The sequence below is a fragment of the Erythranthe guttata genome, chromosome 9 (genome assembly GCF_056151865.1).
Source record: "Erythranthe guttata isolate IM_541 chromosome 9, IM_541, whole genome shotgun sequence".
Taxonomy (NCBI): Eukaryota; Viridiplantae; Streptophyta; class Magnoliopsida; order Lamiales; family Phrymaceae; genus Erythranthe; species Erythranthe guttata.
This window is the reverse complement of record NC_142541.1, coordinates 15099906-15126229: the sequence shown is the minus strand read 5'-3', so window position 1 is coordinate 15126229 and position 26324 is coordinate 15099906. Positions and strand designations below refer to the sequence as shown.

General features: G+C 33.7%; 1 protein-coding gene, 4 long non-coding RNA genes and 1 other non-coding gene across 7 annotated transcripts; 5 read left to right on the top strand and 1 right to left on the bottom strand.

The window, feature by feature from the left end:
- The first annotated feature begins 2622 nt into the window (after positions 1-2622).
- On the top strand, positions 2623-3685 carry LOC105975627 (thionin-like protein 1). The gene is made up of 2 exons (XM_013000818.2): positions 2623-2982; positions 3404-3685. The coding sequence occupies exons 1-2, from the start codon at positions 2700-2702 to the stop codon at positions 3532-3534; spliced, it is 414 nt and encodes a 137-aa protein (XP_012856272.1). The 5' UTR covers positions 2623-2699; the 3' UTR covers positions 3535-3685.
- A 1031-nt stretch (positions 3686-4716) lies between these two features.
- On the top strand, positions 4717-5502 carry LOC148768195 (uncharacterized). Its single transcript, XR_016033667.1, has 2 exons — positions 4717-5035; positions 5304-5502. It is a non-coding gene; the product is annotated as an uncharacterized LOC148768195 (long non-coding RNA).
- Positions 5503-10850: 5348 nt separating this feature from the next.
- Positions 10851-11725, top strand: LOC105975477 (uncharacterized). Its single transcript, XR_016033666.1, has 2 exons — positions 10851-11148; positions 11475-11725. It is a non-coding gene; the product is annotated as an uncharacterized LOC105975477 (transcript).
- A 2516-nt stretch (positions 11726-14241) lies between these two features.
- On the top strand, positions 14242-14975 carry LOC148768194 (uncharacterized). Its single transcript, XR_016033665.1, has 2 exons — positions 14242-14593; positions 14705-14975. It is a non-coding gene; the product is annotated as an uncharacterized LOC148768194 (long non-coding RNA).
- Positions 14976-17436: 2461 nt separating this feature from the next.
- On the bottom strand, positions 17437-19690 carry LOC148768193 (uncharacterized). 2 transcript variants are annotated; one of them, XR_016033664.1, is made up of 4 exons: positions 19223-19690; positions 18825-18955; positions 18225-18259; positions 17437-18145 (listed from the first exon to the last, which is right to left on the bottom strand). It is a non-coding gene; the product is annotated as an uncharacterized LOC148768193 (long non-coding RNA). The 2 variants fall into 2 exon arrangements; XR_016033663.1 differs by having other exon boundaries at positions 17437-18259.
- A 700-nt stretch (positions 19691-20390) lies between these two features.
- Positions 20391-21177, top strand: LOC148768192 (uncharacterized). The gene is made up of 2 exons (XR_016033662.1): positions 20391-20703; positions 20931-21177. It is a non-coding gene; the product is annotated as an uncharacterized LOC148768192 (long non-coding RNA).
- Positions 21178-26324: the final 5147 nt, after the last annotated feature.

The window sequence follows — 26324 nt, the reverse complement described above, 5'->3', positions numbered from 1 at the left end:
TCATTCATTCTCGTATTATTTGTCATTTTTAGTTGATGTACACATATTAAAAAAAATAAAAATAATGTGAATGAATTCGACGAAATAAAATGACTAAAATACCCCTCTCATTTAATCTTCACCAGTCACCACTAATTCTTTCTTGAAATCTAATTATATATATATATATATATATATATATATATATATATATATATATATATATAGTGACAAAAAATTTGAAATTGAAAAAAAAAAATCACAAATATTATGAAAAAAAGGGAGTAATTCATAATTAGATCCCTAAAATCCAGACAAATTAAAGATTACAAGAATCAAATGACAGATTACCTAAATATTTTACCCTATAAATAAGTGCCCCTAATATTCTTCAGGACTCACTAAATTTTGATAAGAGAAAATAACAGCAAAAACAAAAAAATGAAGGGCAGCGGAGTTGGACCTGTATTCTTCCTCGCCGTGGTGGTGGCGCTCCACTTGGCCGTAACCCTAGGAAACGCCGCCGATGACACCGCCGACTGCATGATCGCCTGCATCAAAACCTGCGGCGGCGTGAAGGATTTTCAGTCTTGTAAAGGTGGTTGCTGGAAGCCATGTACTACTGATCAGGTGCTCCGCCATCGAATTTCACCTGCGGCTGCGCCGTCGCGGCACGGGTTGACTCACTGAGTGGGCTTTTCCAGATGGATGAGTCTGTACGTGTTAGTGTTGTACGCATGGCAATTTGAGATTGCTTTAAGCCTTTAGCTGACTTGGCTTTTGTATGTGATATAATAATTTAATAAATTATAATTATAATACTTATTTTTTATTTTTTGAATTTAATGTTGTTATCATCATTAAATATTTATTACATTCATAGTGGTGGTAGCTATATATGAATATTAGAGATTAATTAGAATGTGTATATTTTTCTTCACTATAATAATAATTAAGTGATATTTTATTGAAAATTTTGGGCAAATTACGGCCACTGTCCTCAACTACGTATTGTCTTACGAAAAAAACATCTTATTCAATAGGTAAAATTTGACACCGAAAGATAACATGCAGTTAAGAGATGCTTGTAATTATATAAACAAGAGGGATTTTTTCGTAATTTGACATTACCTCAAGGGTGGTCGTAATTGCCCGTCAAATTTAAAGGTAAGGGCCCACAATTAAATTGTGGATAAAGCACAACGCTCCCCTTGAAGTAAGACCTAGTTACGAAAAAAACCCTTTATATTTTCATAATTACATCTACACCAAGAAAACTGTAAATTGCTTACATCAACACCCTTTTAAAATGGGGTGGATGTAAGAAACTTCCAACATGTAGGGATCTAAATATGGTTTCTGAAAATTAGGAACGTTTTTGTAAATTGACATTACCTCATGGTAGTGATGAAAAAAACTCGGCGTAGGCCCGCGTCTCGCCCACAACCCAGGCCCATGAAGCAAGCCCGTGGATTCAGCCCGCCCAACCCAGCAATTTAATTCCATGGGCTAGCATCAGTTTTACTTCATGGGCTTGGTCGGCCCATAAAGTAATCGTGGGCCGTCCGCAAAGCCTGGCCCGTTTTTTGGCCCAAATTTATTTCTTTCAACAGCCTGTAACTTAAATATAGCCTTTTTTTTCTTTTTCTTTTTTCTTTTCCTTGTAATTTTCTTACAATTCCTTGTAATCTTCCTTATATTTACTTATGTATATTTTTCTTTTGCAGTTTTTCAAGTATAGGGGGGCAAATCAATGCAATTGAGAGTAGAATGGGGTAAAGTGGTAGCGAGCCCAAAGTACAAGGGAGTAAATCGATGTAATTTAGAGTAGAAGGGGTAAAGTGATATCAAACCAAAGTATAAGGGGGGAAAGTGATATTTACCCAATTACATATTAAAGTTTGTCTCAGTCAGTCAAGTTATTTAATTTCTAAACTAATAATCATATTTAATTTATATATTTAATAGGGCAAAATTCTACCGTCCCTTGAGGTAAGGTCTATTTACGAGAGAAAAAAAAAACTCTTCATTTTTTTTCATAGTTACATCCATCCTCTTGCAATAAGTAGGGATTTGTTTGTATTTCATGTTACCTCAGGGAGATGGTTGTAATTTATTATATTTAATAATATATCTAAAACAAATCAAAGGTAATATTTGTCAGAATAAAATCCATCAAATTTGGGTGGGGTTGAAAGAGAGACAAACTACTATAAATAGCTCAACGAGTTTCGTAGCATGGGAAGTATTCGAAATTGGAAAAAGTATTTTTTATCTATAAAATATTAAAGTAAACTCATTAAGATAAAGGGATATAGAGGGTGGATTAAATTGACTTTTTTTAAAAAAGAAGATAAATAAAAATAAAGAGTCAAAAGCCAAAAATGCCCACAAGATAAAATTTAATTCTTTTGTTGCCCAAAATTTACTTTTTTTTACCTTTTATTGCCCAAAATATTAAAATATAATAATAAAGTAATAGAAGATAATAAATAAATAAAAAAGGTTTCGTATTCATAGTGTACCAAGGTCAAAAATAATAAAAGTAAAAGTAATGGCTATTGAGAATTTAAAACAATAAATAAATGGCATTTAATATAGGGTGTTACAATTTTGACTTATTTTGGTATATAAAAGTTAGAAATTTGTAACACATTCATATATCTCTACCAAGAACTACTCACTAATTAAAGAAATATTTAATTTAGAGATTTGAAGCCATGGGTAAAAGTGGGAGGAATGTACAAGCAATTGCTGCAGGATTGATGGTACTACTACTCATTGCAGGCCAACAACAAAAAGCATCTGCTTCATTATTGAATTTCAAGTTTTGCTTTGCCAGTTGTGCAGTTGGTTGTCTCTTTGGAGACAACAAATTCGGTTGTGTGCTTAAATGTTTCCCTAAATGCCTTCTCGGCGTTCGCCCGCTTAACGAGCTTGACAACGAGCTCCAAAATTGCACGCTCGGTTGTGCCCTTGATCGATGCGCTCCTCTTGTCTATGGTAATTAAACTTTTGACCTTGGATTTTTTTTTTTTTGATATTATTATTATTTCAACATATTTTGTATCGTCTGTCGGAAAACAATATCGACGCGGTCCTTTTTTTAATGCTACTTGTGTGGAGTAAAATGTAGATATCGAAACGTATTTAGATTAACAGTCGGTAAACAATATCCGCCCGATTTTAAAATTTGTGTATACCTCTTTTTTAATGCTACTTATATAGGGCAAACGAATAGAAATCGAGTGTAGGAAATCCGTCTGTATATATTAAACGAGTTATGAAATAGAATACTAGTATATAATTTATTTAAGGATTATTCTAGCTTGCAAAAAGGGTATGGGGATGCCTTCAAATTTATTATTTATTTATTTTAATAATTTTTTGGGTAATAATTAAATTATTATTTTGGATATTGCAGATTTTAAGATTGAAGATATTGACAAGGTGGCTAACTGTGTTGATGAATGTGACATTGGTCAATGTGGCTACGTTGACCAATCCGGGACTTCACAAGTGTTGTCACCAAATGAAGCTCCATCACCAATATAGTTATTTTATTGTGATTTTTTTTATTAATTAAAGCAATATATTGGAAAATTATTGTGCAATTTAAAATGTTTAATTAGATATATATGAAAGTTGACATTAGAGGGCTTTTTTTCTAATTTTTATAATCTAAAAATGGTATGTATTTGCATTATTTGCTCATCTTTATAGATATATTACGACTTTCGAAATGTTGCGCCTGGTAAAATACACCATCTGATTCCGTAGATCCATATAAATAACTATTCATTAAGCACACACATATATATAGGTGTGTGTGTTATTATGTGTAGATCAACGTGCAAAATTAAACACTGTATTTCACCAGATGTAGGCTTTACAAAACCGATACATTGATGCCATTGCAGTTAATTGAACTTCGTAATGAAATTTGGAGAGAAAAAAAAATTGTAATTCTTTACTATGATTTCAAATGAAATGGATTAATGGGATTTATTGAAATTGGATTTTCAAGAATAAGGGTTTAATCACACAATCTAAGGGTAAATTACAACCACCCCTGAGGTATGGTCAAATTACGAAAAATTCATTGTTTGGATAATTACATATATCCCATCAACTATGAATCTTCTTACACCTCCACCCTTATGGTGTTAAATTCAACATAATTATCTAGATTTCGTGTAATGTGCTCTAGTTTATACTCGTTTTCTGTAAAAATGCAGTTTTTTATTCTCCAAAAATCTGATATGTCCAAGCCAAAAAACACATCTTATGATCATCTTGCTTCAAAACGTGGAGCTTGAATGGGATAAAACGGGTACAAAAGTGATAATATTCCATAAAATCTAGAAGATTCCACTAAATTTGAAACATCAAGACTGAACTGTGTAAGAAAATTTATAATTGAGGGGGTGATTGTAATTACCCAAAACTTATATTTGACCATACCTCATGGTTGGGTGTAATTTACCCGACAATCTAATTACATGATATCGACTAATGCAAAGATTACAAATTTGGTCCGAAAAGTCAACATCTCGTCATTATTTTGTTGGTCAACCTCTATTTATAAACTAAAATTCTCAAAATCACACAAATATATGTAATCTCAATATTCAAAATTCAAATATTCTCAAAATCAAATTACAACTAGATCTCCAATCTCAATATCACAAATGCACTACACTACCTATATAAATATGAACCAAACGAGGCCTCAACAATTCATCATTCAACAATTATTCATACATATCTATATATATACGTATATATAAACACACACACACACACACAAAAATGAATAAAAAAATGATAAACGTGACAATTATGGTGTTAATGATGCTATTAACAAGCGAATTAGCATCGGCGGGTTTTAAGGAATGCTTCGAGATTTGTGTGGTTGGGTGTGTTGTGGGACACGAGAGTGAACCCAAATGTGCAATCAAGTGTTTGGCTAAGTGTATTGTTAATCCGCCCGGGACTATGAAGGATTATTGCAAATTAGGCTGCGCAGCTGATCAATGCGTTCAATTTGGAAAAGGTAATTATTTATTTATTGCAAATTACACTTCTAAAATATGCTAAAATAACTTTAAGGTCACTGCGGTTTCGGTACTCACAGTTTCCCCATGAAATATTGTAATTACCCCATGAAACATTGTAATTAGCGATACCACAGGGGCCTTAAAATTATTTTAGCATACTTCAGGGGTGTCGTGTAATTTACCCTTATATTTATTATTTTTATTTTTTGATTTAAAAATATTGAGGTGGATTTAATTTGGTGATGTTTGAATTATTATTTGCAGATGCTGACAAGATGGATAGTTGTGTGACTAGCTGTGAGACTGGTCAATGTAGCCAAGTGGGTCGACCCAGAAAACTTGCTTAGAAAGAATCGGGTTTTATTTGACCCGAATAAATTGTTAAAATAAATTATTTATTTCAACTTTTATTTGTTTTATATATATTCGTCAAATAAGAATAAAGACTTGGTTGCCTTTTTTTCTTTTTCAAGTTTTTATATAGGGTAAATTACAAACACCCCTGAGGTATAGTCAAATTACAAAAACCCCCATCTTGTTTGGATAATTACATATACCCCCTCAACTATGATTTTTTTCTTACACACCCACCCTTATGGTGCCAAATTCAACATAATCATCTCGATTCCGTGGAATGTGCTCTAGTTTGTACTCGTTTTGTGTAAAAATACAGTTTCCGATGCACCACAAACTGATATATACAAGCTAAAAATCACATATTATGATCATCTTGCTTCATAATGTAGAGTTTGAATGGGATAAAACGGGTACAAAAGTGATAATATTCCATATAATCTCGAAGATTCTACTAAATTTGAGGAGTTGAGGGTGGTTGTAATTATCCAAACAAGAGGGGTGTTTTTGTAATTTGACCATACCTCATGGGGTGTTTGTAAATTACCCTTATATATATGATACATAATAACTGGTTAGTGAGGGTTGGATTTGTTTCATTGGAAAATTTGGAAAATAAAACACTCATGGGTGAATTTGAAACGTTGACATACAGCGATTGAAAATCGATCACACACTCGATAGACGACAATCGAATACAAACCAGCAAATCAAAAATCGAATTTAGCCTCTACAATCGAAAATATTGTGGCACATGCCGATCGAAAGTGCAAGCAAAAACTAATGGTTTCACATAATAAAAAAAAAAAAAAAAAAAAAGGTGTTCAATTTGTTCAATAATATCTTTAGTGATTTAAGGTTTTTACTTTTTACACGGTAATTAAGAAGATTATTAAATCGAGTTCTCCTGTCAAAGAAAAAAAATCATGAAAATAAAAAGAAATCGGATTGAGTAAATAGGATTTACTGAAATTGCATTTCAACATATCACTATAAAGTATAAATCCAATTTTGCTAATTAATAATGCAGTCCATTTTTTAAATACAATACTAAACCAATACGGATTATACTCATGAGCTTTTTCGGTACTTAATTTATGATTACACAAATTCGAAATCTCAATCCGATTTTCCCTAAAAAAATACTATATAAGTACGAATTTCCACTGCTCACAAATCACAAACCATAGTAATTAGTGAGTAATTAACTGATTAAAAGAATTGAGATTAACAATTAGTCATGGATCAGGGCAAAAGTGTTAGAGCGATAACTGTTATAACAGTGTTGGTGCTATTGTGCGCAGGGCAAGCAACGGCGTCGTTTAAGAGTTGCTACAGTGACTGTGTGGCAGATTGCTTTGCTGCAGCCGGGGAAGTTACGTCGTGCCTCTTTAAATGCCTCTTCAAGTGCAGAAAGGTCGAAATTACGACCGATGATCCTTGCAAATTTAAGTGTGCAATTAATCAGTGTACTCGATTTGTTCACGGTACGTCTTTTATTTTATTTATGTTTTCAATTTTTTGAATTATGAAACTGTCGATTTTCGAAAGAGAAAAAATCGATCAAACCGCATTTATTATATTAATGTATCGATCCACTATGTGTAATTTGTGAATAAATCATGAAAATTTCTGAATTCTGTTGATTCTGATTCGAAAATTTCCGATTTTGAATAACGCAGATGTTGACAAAGTTGATGATTGTATGAACAAGTGTGAAACTGGAAGCTGTGAGGACTTCAACCAAGCCAAGAAACCATTGCCAATGCAATGATATTTTAGTCAACGAATATTTTGACCACAATTTTATATGTAACCAAAAAAAATTAATTAATATTTTAACATTTGATATGTAAAGGAATGGAATTGGTTGCAATTTAAATTTATGACTAGTTTTCCAGTGACCCTACTCTACATCTTATGTGAATTTTATAGGAAAAAGAAAAGTAAATTGAAAAAAAAATCAAATAAGAGAATAATTATAATTTATTTCAAATGCATTTTTTAATGTGTTAAGATCTGGAGCTCGAAAGTTCGAATGAGCTTTATTTAAATAATAAAAGAATAATAAAATACTCGTATTAATGACAAATTATAGAAGTTTGTTTCGTGTTCAATTAGATTAAAATTTATTCAAGCAAGATTAAAGTTGATGGATAAGAAATTTTACATGCAATTTTCAAGTTTCATGAAAACTAATAAGATTGAAGCGTATTAGCATCGAATTAGTTAATTTTATTATTAATTATGACTCAGTAGAAACGCTAATTTGTTTTTTGCGGCGACTGAGAGTTGTTGGGTAATAAGGTTCGGAATAGTTATAAATTTGTATTTTAATTTAATTTTAGTTAATTGAAGGATTTATTATATTAGTATTTGTATTATTTTAAGGAAATGTTAATATTTGTATTTAAGGATATTTTTAAATTGTAATTGTAATCTTGCAATAATGGATACGGTAAATATCTTTCGAAGCGTTTCGGTCAACCGTACGACGTATATACTATTTTGATGCATCGATGTATAGACAGTGACAATTAATTGTTCAAATATATTTGAATTTTATTGAGTTTTAGTCGGCATGGTTGACTTGGTTAGATTATCAGCCGAATCGAGCTCGAATAATGAGCATTACTAAACAGGGTTTATCCGGTGCATTTTTAGTTGATTCGAGTTCTCTTATCAATGAAAAAACATGAAAATATTTTACTTCAAACGAGATATTAGTTTTCACATTGAGTAAATCGGATATACTAAAATCGGATTTAAACGTGGAAAATAAATTATAAAGTAACGTCATTAGATAATATTGACCAAAAAGCTCATAATATCATTATGATTTTGCAGATTAATTTGTTTAAATAATAATGCAGTCAATTTTTTTAGGGTAAATTACAAACACCCCCCCTGAGGTATGACCAAATTACAAAAACACCCCTCTTGTTTGGATAATTACAAATACCCCCTCAACTCATCAAATTTAGTGGAATCTTCGAGATTATATGGAATATTATCACTTTTGTACCCGTTTTATCCCATTCAAACTCTACATTATGAAGCAAGATGACCATAATATGTGATTTTTAGCTTGTATATATCAGTTTGTGGTGCATCGAAAACTGTATTTTTGACACAAAGAGTACAAACTAGAGCACATTTCACGGAATCTAGATGACTATGTTGAATTTGGCACCATAAAGGTAAGAAAAAATCATAGTTGAGGGGGGTAGATGTAATTATCCAAACAAGAGGGGGGTTTTTGTAATTTAACCATACCTCAGGGGGTATTTGTAATTAACCCATTTTTTTAATAAAATACTAAACCAACACGGATTATGATTACATAAATACGAAATCTCAATCCGATTAACAATCCAAGATTCCCTAGAAAAAAATACTATATATAAGTACGAATTTCCACTGCTCATAAGTCACAAACCAGAGTAATTAGTGAGTAATTAATTGATTAAAAGAATTGAGATTAACAATTAGACATGGATCAGGGCAAAAGTGTTAGAGCGATAACTGCTATAACGGTGTTGGTGCTATTGTGCGCCGGGCAAGCAACGGCGAGTTGCTATAGTGATTGTCTGGCAGAATGCTTTAACGCTGGGGATACGGGTACTTGTTTCATAACATGTCTATTCAAGTGCAGAAAGGTCGAACTTGTGAACGCCAACGATCCTTGCAAAGTTAATTGTGTGGTTAATCAGTGCTCTCGATTTGCTAACGGTATGTATTTTATTTATTTATAATTTTATTTTAATATATATACTTTAGCCGGATAATTATCCAAGAAATTTTCATTTCGGCAGGTTTAGTCCATAAGAATTACATTTTTCGTTTTTGAATTCTAAAACTTTAGATTTTCGATTTTTCCAAAAAAAAATGGATTTTAACTTGAAAATTACATTTATTATATTAATGTTATTTTTTTTTTTAAATCTCGTCGATTTTTATTCCGAAATTTATGATTTTGATTTTTTTTTTAATGAAATCGATTTTTTGGATAATGCAGATGTTGCCAAAGCCGGTGATTGTATGAATAAGTGTGAGACTGGAGAATGTAATCAAGCCATGAAAACATTGCCAAGGCAATGAAATTTTGGTCAACGAATATTTTTACCACAATAGTACTTCTGGGATTCTTGAAAACATTCGATTTGTAAGAAAAGAATAATTATAAAAATAAAAAATAAATAAAAACATTTGATGTGTACGATTGAAATTTGCAATTTACATTTATGTCTTGTTTTCCGGCGACTGTACTTTATACATCTTATGTCGATTTTATAGCAAAATGAAAGGTAATTGCAAATAAGAAAATAGTTAATTTCAAATGAATTCTTTAACATGTTAAGAGTTCGAAAGTTGGATTGAACTTTATTTAAATAATAAAAGAGTAACAAAATATGTGTATGGAAGCAAAGTCTTGAAGAACGACTCGTGTTCAATTAATCTGTTTAAAATTTATTCAAGTTGGATTAGAATTGATGAATAAGAAATTTTACATACAATTTTCAAATTATACGAAAGCTAGATAAGATTGATGTATAAGTAAAGAACGATTGCAGTGTTAGGAGAGAGAACAAGTCAAAGTGAGTCTGAGTTGACTTGTAATTTGGGCTCAACTGTTATGTGGACTATTGGAAAGTGAATTGAATAATGAATTGATTAATGAGCCATTCACAAATGATATCATTTGGGCGATGCTTAACAAATTGACGACCAAATCGATGATGAGGTGTTCAGAAAAACTAACGAAACTACACATATCAACCAAGGAGGTTAGTTGTTGATCTTACGAGTACAATGTGATCATCTACAAAAGTTTGTGAATAAGGGGGGTCAAATGCTATTTTTACCCTAATTTTAATTAGCTGAGAAATAAGAGAAAGACAAATATACCCTTATTGGAACCGGTTGTCCATCACGTTTCTGACCAAAAAGTGGAGGAGGGTGCAAACTGCCAAGGAGTTTGCAATTGAATGGTGCAAAATGCTATTTTTCAATTTAAGGGTGCAAAACGTCAAACCCATGTAATTCAAGGGTACAAAGTCAAATGACTAGTTTTTTCAATTTAAGGGTATAAAGTGCAAAGCCCATGTAATTCAAGGGTGCAAGTGTCAATTATGAAAAAATTATTAAAGTATTTTATTTCAAAAGAAATATTAGTTTTCACATTGACTAAAGGGGATTTACTAAAATCAGATTTCAACATGGAAAATAAATTATAAATTAACGTCATTACATAGCGTTGACCAAAAAGATATGCTCATAATATCATTCTAGTTTTGCAGATTAATATTAATCACTATAATCTAATTGTTTAATTAATAATGCAGTCAATTTTTTAACTACCAACACGGATTATGATTACACAAATTCGAAATCTCAATCCGATTTTCCCTAGAAAAAAATTACTATATATAAGTACGAATTTCCACCGGTCATAAAATCACAAACGAGAGTAATTAGTGAATAATTAACTGATTAAAGAACTGAGATTAACAATTAGACATGGATCATGGCAGAAGTGTTAGAGCGATAACTGCTATAACGTTGTTGGTGCTATTGTGCGCCGGGCAAGCAACGGCGAGTTGCTATGGTGATTGTCTGCACAATTGCTTTGCTGAAGCTAAGGAAGTTACAGTGTGCCTCGTATCATGCATCTTCAAGTGCAGAAAGGTCGAACTTGCCGACGACCCTTGCAAATTTAATTGTGCGATTAATCGGTGCTCTCGATTTGGTACCGGTATGTATTTTATTTCATTTTATCTATTTATAATCTTTTTTCATATATATACTCAAACCGGATAATTATCCAAGAAATTTCCATTTCGGCAGATTTAGTCCAGAAGAGTTACATTTTTCGTTTTTGAATTCTGAAACTTTTGATTTCCGATTTTTTCGAAAAAGACAACGGTTTTAACTTGAAAATTGCATTATTATATTAATGTTATTATCTATTTTATATAATGGGTGACTGAAAAAATGATTTTTTTTTAAATCCGTTGATTCCGAAATTTCGAAAGTTGATTTTTTTTTTTTTTAACGAAATCGACTTTTTGGATAATGCAGATGTTGCCAAAGCTGATGATTGTATGAATGAGTGTGAGACTGGAGAATGTAACCAAGTCGTGAAAACATTGCCAAGGCAATGAAATTTTGGTCAACGGATATTTTGACTGCAATAGTACTTCTGTGATTCTTGAAAACATTTGATTTGTACGATTGAAATTTGAAATTTACATTTATGTCTTGTTTTTCAGTGAGTGTACTCTATATATCTTATATTGATTTTACATGAAAATAAAAAGTAAATTTCAATATGTTTTTTTTTTTTTTTGCAAATAAGAGAATAATTAAGTGAAATGTATCTTTTAGCATGTTAAGAGCTCGAAAGCGTGATCGAAATTTATTTAAAGGGTAAATTACACACACCCCCCTGAGGTAAGCTTAAATAACTGTAAGGTCCCTGTGGTATCGATAATTACACTCAGCCCCCTGAAACGTAGTCCGAAACTCTAATGGGATAATGAATTGGATACGTTATTCCGATAGGGTTCTAACGGACTATTGGTTTCAGAAAGTGGTGAAGACAACAAAGAGCTATGGGGTGACATGTAATTTAAGCTTACCTCAGGGGGGTGTGTGTAATTTACCCTTATTTAAATAATAAAAGAATAAGTACGTGTATGGAAACAAAGTCTTGAAGAAGGACTCGTGTTCAATCAGTTTAAAATTTATTCAAGTTGGATTAGAATCGATGAATAGAAATCTTACATACAATTTTCAAATTACATGAAAGTTAAATAAGATTGGAGTGTAAGTGAAGAACAACCCATGTGTTAAGAGAGAGAGAGAGAGAGAGAGAGAGAGAGAGAGAGAGAGAGAGAGGTGTCAAAGTAGATTTGTATTGACATGTAATTTGGGTTCAAGTGTTACGTGGGTTGCTGAAAAATGTGTTGGGTAATAAATTTATTAATGGATCATTCACAAATAATATCATTTGGACGACACTTAACAAATCAACGACCAAACATGGTTCGTTGATCAAGAGAGGTTCGGACAAACTAACACAAACTATCCGTATCAACTATAAGGGGGTTGCGTTTTGATATTACGAGCATGAGTGGATATTTGCGAAAGCTTGTGACAAAAGGGGGTTGAATGCTATACCTCAATTTTAATTAGTTGAGAAATAAGAGAGGGTGCAAAGTGCCAAGGTGTTTGCAATTGAAGGGTGCAAAGTGCTATTTTTTCAAATTAAGAGTGCAAAGTGCAAAACACATATAATTCAAGGGTGCAAAGTCAAAGGTCTATTTTTTCAATTTAAGGGTACAAAATGCCAAACCCATGTAATTCAAAGGTGCAAAGTCAAAGAACTATTTTTTCAACTTAAGGGTGCAAAATGCCAAACCCATATAATTCAAGGGTGCAAAGTGTCAATTACGCATGAAAAAATCATGTATGTATTTTACTTCAAAAGAAATACTAGTTTTCACATTGACTAAACGGGGATTTACTCAAATCGGATTTCAACATGGAAAATAAATTATAAATTAACTCACATAATATTGACTAAACAAAATATATGCTCGTATTATCATCATAATTATGCAGATTAATATTAATCACTATAAATCCACTTTTTTATTATATATATAAAAAAAAAAACCACTATTTTATAATTAATAGTGCAGTCCTTCTTTTAACTACAATAGTAACCCAACACGGATTATAATCATGAGCTTCTCGCTACTTAATTTATGATTATACAAATTCGAAATCTCAATCGGATTTTCCCTTAAAAAAATTAGTATATAAGTGTGAATTTTCACCGTCAATAAATCATAAACCAGAGTAATTAGTGAGTATTAATTAACCGATTAAGAATTGAGATCAACAATAAGTCATGGATCAGGGCAAAAGTGTTCGAGCGATAGTTGCTATAACATTGTTGGTGCTATATTGAGTGATTTTTTTACCATCGATCTACACACACTAATGTGGGTGTATGGTGTTTGTATGTATATAAATGGTAAAGATCTGCTCGGTGTTTTTCATCCGGTGTAGCATAGAATAGACCCGTCCTTCCCCAAAGATTGGTGAAATTACATATAAACCCTCTTTATTTAAAGAATAATATCAAAATATCCCTTAAAGTGGTAGTTTTACTAAAAATCTAAGCAAAATCAAATAGGATTAATTGATCAAGAGGGGTTTGGGAAATATTTGAAATTTAAAAGGGAAATATTTGAAATTTAAAAGAGTCTAGATAGTGTAATTTAGTTTATGCAATAAATATTTACTAAGGGTAAAAAAATATAGGTTGAATTTGTAATTTTAATAAAATTTAAGCAAATTTTCAAACCCGAATAATTTATTTGTAATCACACCGAAACTTCGAGGTCCGGTAATTATTTTAAGGGTGCAAATTTAGACCGGATGGCCTGTTTTAATAGGGAAATCGGATGACATAGGATGATTGACACGTGGATAGTTTAAATAAAAATATAATTAGGATTCTAATAATTGAAAAAAAAAAAAAAAAAAAAAACACGTAACCCCTCTAACCCTAATTATAATCAATGTGATTTATGAAAAGTTAAGACTTAAGAGTGCCGCATGTCAAAAAATTAGTGGAATCCGATTTATATTAAATATCGCTCATCCTCTCAGAATTTAATCTCTTATTTTAATCCAAAAGAGCATACGAATGAAGATTTTGGAGATATATAATCAGATTACACCCCCAACACAAAATCCGATAACGAATACACGCAATCCGATTACCGAAATCGAAATCTCTCTATAAATAGGAATCGAATGAGGGCTTTGATCTACACATATAATTCAAGAACAACAACAAATTTGCTTCAAGAAAATAAAGAGCAATTTTTTTTTTTTAAATTGTCACACCATGCATCAAGACAAGATTACTAACCCTATGAAATTAACACAATTAATCATGGTGATTATGTTGCTAATTGCAGGTCAAGAAGCATTAGCAGTAACTTTCAAAGAATGTTATTCACCTTGTTTTAATGATTGCACTACGAACCAACGAAAGGATATACCGACGTGCGGATTACAATGCCTTAACGAATGCTTGGCTTCGTCTCCACCGGGGTCGAACAAGATTCACTACTGTAAATTGGGTTGCGCTATTCACGAATGCGCTGGATTTAGCAACGGTAAGTTGTTAATTTTTTTTTTATTTTTTTTAATGTTTAATCTATTTACAAAATTAAAAAATAAAAATAATAATTTATGTTTATCGATCGATCGTTTTTTCGATAATGCAGATGCTGACAAGATGGATGATTGTGTGACTAAGTGTGGAAATGGGATATGTAAGAGGCTTTAATTAGGCTTTGAAGACCAGCAAAGAGTGTGATTAATTATGAGTTCTTGAAAACATTTGATATGTAATAAAATGGGACCGCTATTTACAAATCCGAATCGGGTCCTCGTTTTGAATGTTACCCTCGTAAATTCGGTTGTCGCAATTTACATACCAGTCAATTGTTAAACTGTTGACATTACTTAGGAATGACTTATTTGGTGTTTTTTTCACCGTTGCTTCTTTTTCCGGCTTTTTCTTGAATACGAATTTTGAATTGGATTTGGATTTGGATCCCGAAAATTTGCTCGTGACGCAAATTGCTAATTGGTACATCAATACAGCACTAACCGGCGTTTTCAAAGCATTCATTAAATCTTTATAGATTTTTGGCGTCGTTTTTTACTACAAAAAATGAGTAGTTTTCACAGCACCATTAACACATTTCACACAGGTCGAAATCGAACCAATTATTCGGGCATTTTCAACTCCCTTACCATTGGTCGGGTTGTTGTAAATTGGACACAAAGGATGTGTTTTCACTTCCTATGATGCTTGTCTGATTCGTCGAATTTCAATAGCCTGCTTTTTGTAGGACGATAAATCGGGACCGCCGCATCCATATCCATCACACGTGCATCGCCCGTTGGCTGCCATAAGCTTTTATTCTCGAATAACTGCAAATAGAAAGCAAATTTTCAACGAAATCAAATTACGGTCACCCCTAAGGTAAGGTCAAATTATAAAATAACTTTATGTTTGGATAATTACAACTACCCCTCAACTATGAATCTTCTTACACGTCCATCCTTGCAGTGTCAAATTTAGAAGAATCTTCTAGATTATGTTCAATATTTTCCAGTTCGTATCCGTTTTACCTCATTCGAGTTCCATATTTTTTAAACAAAATGATCATAGATGTATCTCTTGGCTTGTAAATATTACATTGTGGTGCATAAAAAACTGCATGTTTTGCACAAAATGAGTACAAACTAGAGAACATTCCACGGAATCTAAAAGATTATGTTGAATTTGACAGCATTCGTACATAAAAAACTGCATGTTTTGCACAAAATGAGTACAAACTAGAGAACATTCCACGGAATCTAAAAGATTATGTTGAATTTGACAGCATATGGATGTACGAGTAAGACAATTATAGTTGAGAGGATTGGTAGTAATTATCCAAACAGAAGGGATTTTCATAATTTGATCTGACCTCAGGAGTTGATCGATTATTCCTATAAATTTACATACATAAATAATTTTTCAAAACTACGAGGATAGAATGATTCGAAAGAATTTATTTTAATTTAATTAAATCCCTTATTGGATGGAAGAGTTAATGAAAGTAGAAACTAAATCAATTAATTTATTAGTACATTAAAAGAAAATATAAAACATATTTAATTTTGTAATTGAGAGTAGAAGGGGGTAAAGTGATATCGAACTAAAGTATAAGGGGCCAAATCGATGCAATTGAGAGTAGAAGAGAGTAAAGTGATATCGAACCAATGTACAGTGGGGCAAATCAATACAATTGAGAGTAGTAGAGGCCAGTGGCGGAGCAAGAAATCCCGATCAGGGTGGACTTAGAAATTACGGGGGTTCGGGGGTAGCGCCCCGTTTTTTTTTCTCAATTCATTCACACAAAGGGGGTGGTTTTCTCTTGAAATGTCTCCAAGTAATTGTTCACTATACAAATAACATTAATTTTATGAATAAATTCTAAGTTTTCGTGGGTGGGCTAATTTAGATTATTTTGCTGGACTAATTATACAATAAACCATTTATATTTAAGCTATATATAGTATAAAATATCAATATTCCACAGTGAGCTGGAGCCCACCCTTACCAAAGGATAGCTCCGCCACTGGTAGGAGGTAAAGTGATATCAAGCAAAAATACGATGGATGAAAGTCGAATTTACCCTTTATTTTATAATAAAATTTGTGACAATGCATCATAAGTTCAAACCAGGGGCGGACCGGACAACGGAAACCCATTCACAAAGAAGAACGATGTTTCATAAATGCCACGTAAGCAACGATACAACAAAAATTAATAATAAAAATTCAAGATTATTAGTGTGACAAATCTCAAAAGGTAAATAAATTAAAAATAAATTACCTTGAAAGAAACTCGTGTTGAATGATTCATATGAAGGATTGTTGTAATTATCCAAACAAGAGAATTGTTTTTAGTTAATTTCACTACAACATAAAACACCATTCATAGCGTTTGAAAAACGTTGTTATAGGCTACTATAGCGTTTTTGCAAACGCTATGTCTGCCGGAGCTATAATAGGTCCAACCTCTAATATAGCGTTTATGAAACGCTATGATAGTTATATCTACAATAGCGTTTTATAATCGTTATTGTAGTCCATATTATGGCTTCTAGAAATTGCTATTAAAAGTTATGATAGCATTTATAGAGCGCTATTATATACTTTTATAGCATTTATGGCTTCTAAAAGAATGTTATATGTAAGTTCTTATAACATCTCTATAGCGCTATTATTTATATTTTATAGCGTCTATGGAAGTACTAAGCCTATAATAGCATTTCATAATTTACAATTGTATGTTGTTAATAGCGTATACAAAATGCCACATGAAATGCTATAGATAGATGTTTTACACATCCTTATCCCTTTTTTCCCTTCAAGCACCAAAACTCCATTACAAATCTGTAATAAACTATGCTGAGATTTTATTAATAATAAAAAATATTTATACAACAACATTCTTGTGAAACATCAACTATACTATAAATAAACAATTATGATTAATATATCTAAACCAAATTCAAAAAGCAACAAAAAATAAATATCCTACAGTCTTCATATTATCTAGTGGTTTCATATATCATCCTTTAACCTGGTAACAAAAGAAAAAAAAATATTTAAGTTAGTATACATATAATGATAATACAGAGAAATTATACATGCAATATATTTCTAAAGCATAACCACTTTATCTCCCGATCAATGTCGAGTGTGTCTCTCTCCTCAAAAGTTTTATCAAGGGTGATCTTACCAAGCTCACTCGAATAGTTGTTTGTGCAAGCTGAATAACAGCGTACAATGGAATCTCAACTCCATACCATCCCAACTTAGGGTCAATGATCTTCATAACACGAAAAAGGAAAATGGATGTCAACATTCACTTAGAATCTCAAGTAATCAGTTTATTTAAGCCACACCAAAAAATCAAATAAAGACATACCTTGACATAGAGGACTCCATCGATTCGAATGGAGTCATTATCCTTGGTAATTGCTGATTGATTCGGAATAGAAATTATCTCTACAAGGTTAAATTGATTACCCTTCCCGTGGAATAATAACATAGTTGCCCATCACCATCTTGTTCACAAGCAAATAAAAACACAATGTTCTCTGTTGAAACATCAGATCATCAATCATGAGTTGGTTTTTCCACTAAAATGGGAGAACCACTCGAAACTCGTTGACCAACCTTTGGATAAAAAAACTCTAGAAATTCCGGGAAGCCTGAGAAATAATATCAGTCGATAGTAAAACTGTTTCGAAGTTAAAATTACGCCAATCCAAAATTTAACTCAATATTAACGACTAATAAAATAAAGAAAAATAAAAAAAAAGTATAGAAGGATATTAAAAATAATAATAATAATCGAGAAACTGATTTAAGTCGATGATAAACGGCCAATGGTGCTAAGAGATATTGGTAGGAGAGCTAATAAACTTCAATATTAACAAGTTAAATTGTTGTCCATCGAGATGTAACCTGCCCGATGTATATCCTTTAATGGGACTTGCATTTGTCATCAACAATGATACCATCTTGCTATTAATCCAAACAAGATATAATAATTTCTTCGGGGAAAATAAATCTTTGAAAAAAGTTTGTATATCCTCTGTATAGAAATAATAATTATCTTTCTATGCAATAGTTTGGATGGTGCGAAATGTCATGGAAATGCCTACTAATAGTGGATAACAGTCGAACTCCTTTCAACAATGTTCTTTAAAATGAGGATGAAATGGTGTGAAACAAAATTCAGATGATTAAAAATCTCAAGAGGAAACTAAATACCTTTTTAGTACTCCAGACTCTTTGATTATATTACTGCTTATAATTTCAATAGCAGGCTATTATAAGGAGTTCCAGTAGTAATTATCACAGTTTCAATTGCACCGCCATATACAATTACAGCATCCTAAAAGCTGCACAGACCAAAACAAAGGTTCGTCACATTTTGTTAATCAACAAAGAGGTGATGAAGTATTATAATTGAAAGTTTGAACGTATAAAATGTACCTATAATAATTGATGCAATGTAGAAACAAGACCCAATCAAAATCATAAACAATTAAAAAATAAAGTTAAAATATTCTACTTATCCATAAATCCAGTAAAGAAAACAAGGGAAACTGGATTCAAATGCAATGTCAATTAATGGAAATATCTTTTCAACATCTCAAAATTTTTACCTACAATTACCAATACATAGATACAGAAAAGCTTTATTTGTATTCACCTTCTGCACACTCCCAATAGGGGTACTACCAAAAGGAAAAAAAATAATAAAATGGATCATTCAGTAAATATATCATTCTATATGGTTTCCTAAAAAACATAAACTACAAAGAAACGAGTTAGAACTAGATAAAAACTATTATAAACATAAACAACAGTAATACTACATAAATAAAGACACGAGGAAAGAATTTTGCAAATTAAACGGAACTTCCCTCATGATTGAGGGCAGAGAATAGGTGGTGAGCGTCATCAATCTGCTCCGTTAATGTTCAATCTTCCAAACCTCGATCGACGATTCTGGATATTTCTTGCAAAAAAATTGAAATTAGGTATTTTTCGCAAACAAAACTAGTAAAATTAGGGAATATAATGAGAAAAAATGAGAGTAAGAGATAACGCCATAGCTGAAACAAGGAGAGAATTGAACACGGCTCACAGATGAATTTTGGCTTGAATGAAGGGTTTGATAGAGATGGGGTGGAGGGATGGATATTAAGAGTTGAGATTTATTTAACCTGAGTTAGCGAACATAAAAATTAAACGTGTGTGGGTGTTGTATTTTTATCTTATAGCGTTTCTCTTTCTGTTTTTATTAATTATTGAAGACATGAGAATCAATTATAGCACTTTATAAGAAAACGCTATAGTCATATGCTATCAAAAACCAATTTTGTTGTAGTGTTTAACAACAATTTTGGGGTGACGATAATTTACTTTATAAATAATTTATAACAAAATATAATATTAATATTATGTAACAATTATAATAAAAAATAATAAAATAAGCTGAGCTCGAGTTCGAGGTCATAAAATGAAAGTTCGATGGCGAGCTCCAGCTCGCCAATTTTGACTCAACCTTGAGCTTGAAAAATCTGATGAGCTAGGCTCGAGCTCTACTCATTTACATCCCTTATGATAATTAACACTTAACTCTCTCTCTCTCTAAAATATGAAATCTCATTACTAAAACTTAATGCTACATAATATATATGATGATTACATGTACATATAACATGATTAATGAAACACAATATATATGATTGCGTATACGCACAATCTTATCACCGAAATTTAACTCTCCCTACTCTATATATTCGCATTAATAATTTCCAAACGAAAATAGACGAACAAAACAAAACCCGGTCAACCATGAACCAAGAAAAACACATCCGAATTAGGGCACCACAACATCATTTAATCTTTGTGTTTATATTAATATTTGCAATAATCCAAGAAGCATCAGCAGCAAGTTTCATACATTGCTTTGAAGCTTGTGAGCTTGGCTGTATTGTCTGGAAAAAAAATGCAATTGTGTGTGGGTTGTTATGCTTAGGACAATGCATCATTCATCATCCTCAAAATTTGGCGCCAACTTCCCTAAATTATTGTCAATATGGTTGTGCACTTCATAAATGTTCCAATTTTGGCAAGGGTAAGTATATGTAATGACATTTATTTGGATCTCGTTACATAAATTATCAAATTATTAACTTGAAAAGCCTAAATACGTACATTATTGATCCAGTAGTACCTCGATAAATTAATGAACTCGTTTACTTCAAAAAAAATTGTTAAATTGAAAAAAAATTGGCTGGTCTGGACTGTATTGATTTAAAGTTTTATATATTAAATATATATTGTGTTCGATTAATTTTGCAGATTTTGAGAAAATGGAGAAATGTGTTGAGAGTTGTGGAAACGACTGTAGCCTTTCGGGAAAGTCAAAGTCAACGTGGAAGTCGCCATCGTCGTCAACTGGAGTTGCACCAACACCCATAGAGTGACATTTTGGGGTTGTATTTTGCTCTTATGGGTGTATTTGCATAATATCTAAGAAATAATGAAATCAATGTTGGTAAATAAATGGATGAAGAATTAGTAGAATTTGTTTTGACATTGATTTGAATATCTATGTATATCTCAACTGAAAGCAGGTCCAACAAATAAAAACAAAGAAAGATATAGTTAAATATATTCACCATCAAATATTGAGACGTGTTATTTCCAACTTCAAAATATATTATTTCACTATTAAATTAAATATATTTTTTTAGTTTACCCATTTCTTCATCTTTCACACACTCTGTACAAAGTTAGAAATTATCCACCACTAAACTAATTAGAATATTCACACAAAAAACTCCACGATTTTCTACTAGAATATTCACCATAAAATTATGTCGGTACCCTCTCAAGCGAACGACACCTTAGTCAAAGAAAAACATCCGAAGGTCGAAAAGAGTAGGAATTCACGTTCTTGGAAAAATAAATTAAGAGTGTCTTGTAGAAACTAAATAACAAAAAATACAAGAACATAGATTTTTGATATTGATGTTTTTGATGGAGTAAAATGTGAAAAATGGGTTATATTTCATTCAACGTAATTCGCCTAGAAATTGATTCAGACTGCACGATTCTTAGAATCTTGTTTCACCCTTTTAGGTTTAATTTTGGAAAGGATCTACTGTCGGCTAACTATATAAATTTAAAGTTCACAATTTTTGATGATGCTAAATATAGATCACCTTAGATGGTTGAAGTAGGATGAGCTGGAAGAGCAGAGTGGATCACTGGCTCACGAGCTTGATGACCTTGAGATACCTGCGAACATAGAACACGTGAACTAAACCGGGGGTTGATCCGGCGGAAACCCCTCCGACGCTCAAGTCAGACGTGCTGATCATAGAAATAGTCCAGAGAATACAGTTGTAGTATTGCTCAGTTAATAGGACCTACCTTAAGGAATGAGTTCAAACCTTTATTTATAGCTTAGTTGAGATTGTCGGGCCCAAACCTTGCTTGAAGGTGATTGGGCCTCGGTGATAGTGGTCTTCGATATTGGGCTCGTGGTGTGCGATAACGCGTTGGAGCGTGTGTCGGAGGGGCGTGAATGCGCGTTGGCGCATAGCGCGACCAAGTTGTCGCGATGTAAGTTAATTGAGTCGTCGGTTTTGTCCCGCGACGATGTAGTAGCGAATTATCTCATCGTGGGAGTTGTCTCGTCACGGGGTAATAGTGTTGATCGAGTTATCTCCTCGTGGGAGTTGTCTCGCGATAATGTAGTAGCACGGATCAAGTAATCTCCTTGTGGGAGTTGTTATTTTTCGACATTGTCAATGTTTTGACGCGTTGCTTATATGTGTTTACATATAGCCTTGTGCGTGATGTAGTTGAGAAGGGGATCAGACTCTCAAGATTTTTTTTATGGGGGTCGTGCCCCTTGTTAGACCTCGTGTGTCTTAAGTATGTTTGGACCGTGGCCACGTTTTAATGAATGACCCATCGAAAATAAGTAGATAAATTTGAGTAATCAAGCTGGCCAGGCTATATAGATTCTCATAATATCTCTAAGTGCTTCTAGGGTTGTAATCGTGCTAACTTGAGCTTGCGATTATATAGTGAATTTCGGGCGAGTTGTCTCCTCATGGGAGTTGTCTCGCGGTGAGTAATATTATCGAGCGAGGTGGTTGCACGTGGGAGTTGTCTTGCAACGAATTTGTAGTGTCGAGCGAGTTGGCTCCTCGTGGGAGTTGTCTCGCTGCGGGTTGTGGTATCGAGCGAGTTGGCTCCTCGTAGGAGTTGTCTCGCTGCGGGTTCGTAGTACCGAGCGAGTTGGCTCCTCGTGGGAGTTGTCTCGCTGCGGGTTCGGTAGTATCGAGCGAGTTGTCTCCTCGTGGGAGTTGTCCCGCTGCGGATTGGGGTACCGAGCGAGTTTGCTCCTCGTGGGAGTCTTGCAAGCTCCCCACTCTCGATACGATGTGGGAGCCAAGTCGAAAAATGCTACCGGATCGTGTCGAGAGTATATCGGTGTCGTGGTGTACCGATAACTGTTGGCGTGGTGTGGAGAAATAATATTTTTTATTTATCCGTTTGAGAGCGTGCGCGAATTGGTTAGGCGCGTTGGAGAGCTCGCGCAATTTGGTGAATCGCATTGAAATTCTCGTGTGATTTGGTGAAGCGAGTTAAAATCTACGCGCAATTTGGTGGAGAGTAGTCAAAATTGTGCGCGGTCCAAGGGCGCGCGCGCTTTAATAAAAAAAAAATTTCTCTGCTGACGCGCGCGCGTCAGCGCGTGTACGCCACGCGCGCGTGCTGTGCACGCGCGCCTCTTCTTTTCTTTTTTTTTTTTTTTTTTTTTTTTTTTTTTTTTGTTTTTTTTTTTTGCGGCTGGCCACGCGCGCCATGCACGCGCGCGTGCTGTGCACGCGCTCTTCTCTTCTCTCTTTTTTTTTTTTTTTTTTTTTGAATGGGGGCGCGCGCGCGGCTTGGCTGCATCTTCTTCCTTCTTTTTTTTTTTTTTTTGAATGGAGGCGCGCGCGCGGCTTGGTTTGGTTCGCGCGTGGCTTGGCTCGCGCGCGGCTTGGCTGCATCTTCTTTTTTTTTTTTTTTTTTTGTTTGTTTGTCTTCTTCTTCTTTTTTCTTCTTCTTTTTTTCATCTTCTTCTTTTTTCTTCTTCTTTTTTCTCCTTCTTTCTTCTTCTTCTTTCTTTTTTTCCTTTATTCTCCCTTTTTTTTTTGTTTCTTTTTTCTTCATCTTCTTTTTATTTTTATTTTTAGGTGGTTGATGTTCACCCCTTTGGGGATGTTCTATTTTTTGAGTAGGGAGATTATACTCGTCTCTTGAGATGGGATGTGCACCCACTTGGGGTTGAAAGGTAAGGGTGATGCCCACCTTGGGATGGAGATTTTCTATTTTTTTAGTAGGGAGATTATACCCGTCTCTTGAGATGGGATGTGCACCCACTTGGGGTTGAAAGGTAAGGGTGATGCCCACCTTGGGATGGGATAACCCCCTACTTTAGAATGAGGCGCTCGAGATCTATAGTTTGAGGTGGATGCGCACGGTTGTGCCATTGCTTAAGTGGCAACACGAGTTGAAACTTTCGCGGTCGTACGCTGAAGGTCCTTATCGGTTATTTGAGTCGTTAAAGGAGCAAGTAGAATTTGATCTTGTTGAAGGTTCGGCGATCATATGCTGAAGGCCCTCTTCGGTTATCTGAACCGTTCGAGGGGGGCGAAGGTAGGCCCCCATGGGGTCGATAACCCATGGCGAACGAAATGTTTTGGGGGCATTGTAAACCCCCAGGGAGTCAATAACCCTTGGCAAACGAAATATTTTGGGGGCAGATGTAAGCCCCCAGGGAGTCGATAACCCTTGGCGAACAAATATTTTGGGGGCACCATAAACCCCCAGGGAGTCGATAACCCTTGGCGAGCGAAATATTTTGGGGGCACTGTAAACCCCCAGGGAGTCGATAACCCTTGGCGAGCGAAATGTTTTTGGGGGTACTTTAAATCCCTAGGGAGTCGATAACCCTTGCTAGCGTTGAAGGGCCTCCTCGGGTGTCTGAATCGATCGAGGAGCATGAAGAAGTGAATCCTGTTGAGGATCTAGTGGGACATCCGAGGAAGATCTCGTAGTGGATCCCGAGGACGGGGATGAGGATGTGATAAGCCAGAGCCTCCACGAGGTGGGAGGTTGTTAGCACTGTCACACTCACTTGAGCAGATGTCTCAAGGCCATCATGTGCGCTACGTGATTGTGTTTGCCTTCCCACTGACGGCGCCAAAATGATGATGCTAAATATAGATCACCTTAGATGGTTGAAGTAGGATGAGCTGGAAGAGCATAGTGGATCACTGGCTCACGAGCTTGATGACCTTGAGATACCTGCGAACATAGAACACGTGAACTAAGCCGGGGGTTGATCCGGCGGAAACCCCTCCGACGCTCAAGTCAGACGTGCTGATCATAGAATTAGTCCAGAGAATACAGTTGTAGTATTGCTCAGTTAATAAGACCTACCTTAAGGAATGAGTTCAAACCTTTATTTACAGCTTAGTTGAGATTGTCGGGCCCAAACTTTGCTTGAAGGTGATTGGGCCTCGGTGATAGTGGTCTTCGATATTGGGCTCGTGGCCCAGTAGGTAAATAATTTGTAGGCCCATTGAGTTGGGTCAATTAAGCATATCAATTTTGTTATGCAAAATTGGATGAAATAGTTAGGCTGCATTAACACAAGTTATATAATTTGCAGGTCATCTGATATGGAAGTTTAAATTTTCTTTTCAACTCCATTTGGGACTAGTACTACTGTAACCGGAAATACCAAATCCCTCTTTTTATTTTTTATTTTATTTTTTCTTAAAATTATAATGTATTAAACATAATAAAAAACATTACATTCTATATCAATATGGTGTAAAAAAATCATATATTATTAAATAAAATGCCCTATTAACTAAATAAACAAACTATTTGATAATCAAAACTAAAAAAACCTATTAAATAAATAAATAAATAAATAATATTATGTGAAAATATTACATTCTATAGCAATGTGGTGTAAAACAAGTCATATTTTTTCTTTGAAATTGGGCTTGAAACAACAATTTTGTCATTGGATTTTGGGCCGTATTTTTTACTTGGACCCATCAAAGGACTGATTTGTTTGCTAACTATTTTTTATTTTTTATTTTAATTTAGGGTAAATTAGAACAACCTCTGAGGTATGGTCAATATACGAAAAAAACTCCTCTTGTTTGGATAATTACAACTGCCCTCTCAACTATGATTTTTTTTCTTACTATGGTTTCAAATTCAACATAATCATCTAGATTTCGTGGAATGTTCTCTAGTTTGTACTCGTTTTGTGCAAGTATACAGTTTCTGATACACCACAATCTAGTATGTACAAGCCAAGAAACATATCTTATGATCATTTAACTTCAAAATGTGGAGGTCGAATGGGATAAAACGGGTCCAAAATTGAGAATATTCCATATAATCTAGAAGATTCCACTAAATTTAAAACCACAAGGGTGGACGTGTGAGAAGATTTATAGTTAATGAGTGATTATAATTACCCAAACAGGTGGGGAGTTTTCGTAATTTGACCATATTTCAGGGGTGCTTGTAATTTACCCTCAAGATTATGTAGATATGTTATATTACAGACACCAACACAAAATCTGATTACGAATTAGGTGCAATTTCATTACTGAAATTGATAAAACTCTCTCTATAAATAACAACCAACCCAATTAAATCTCT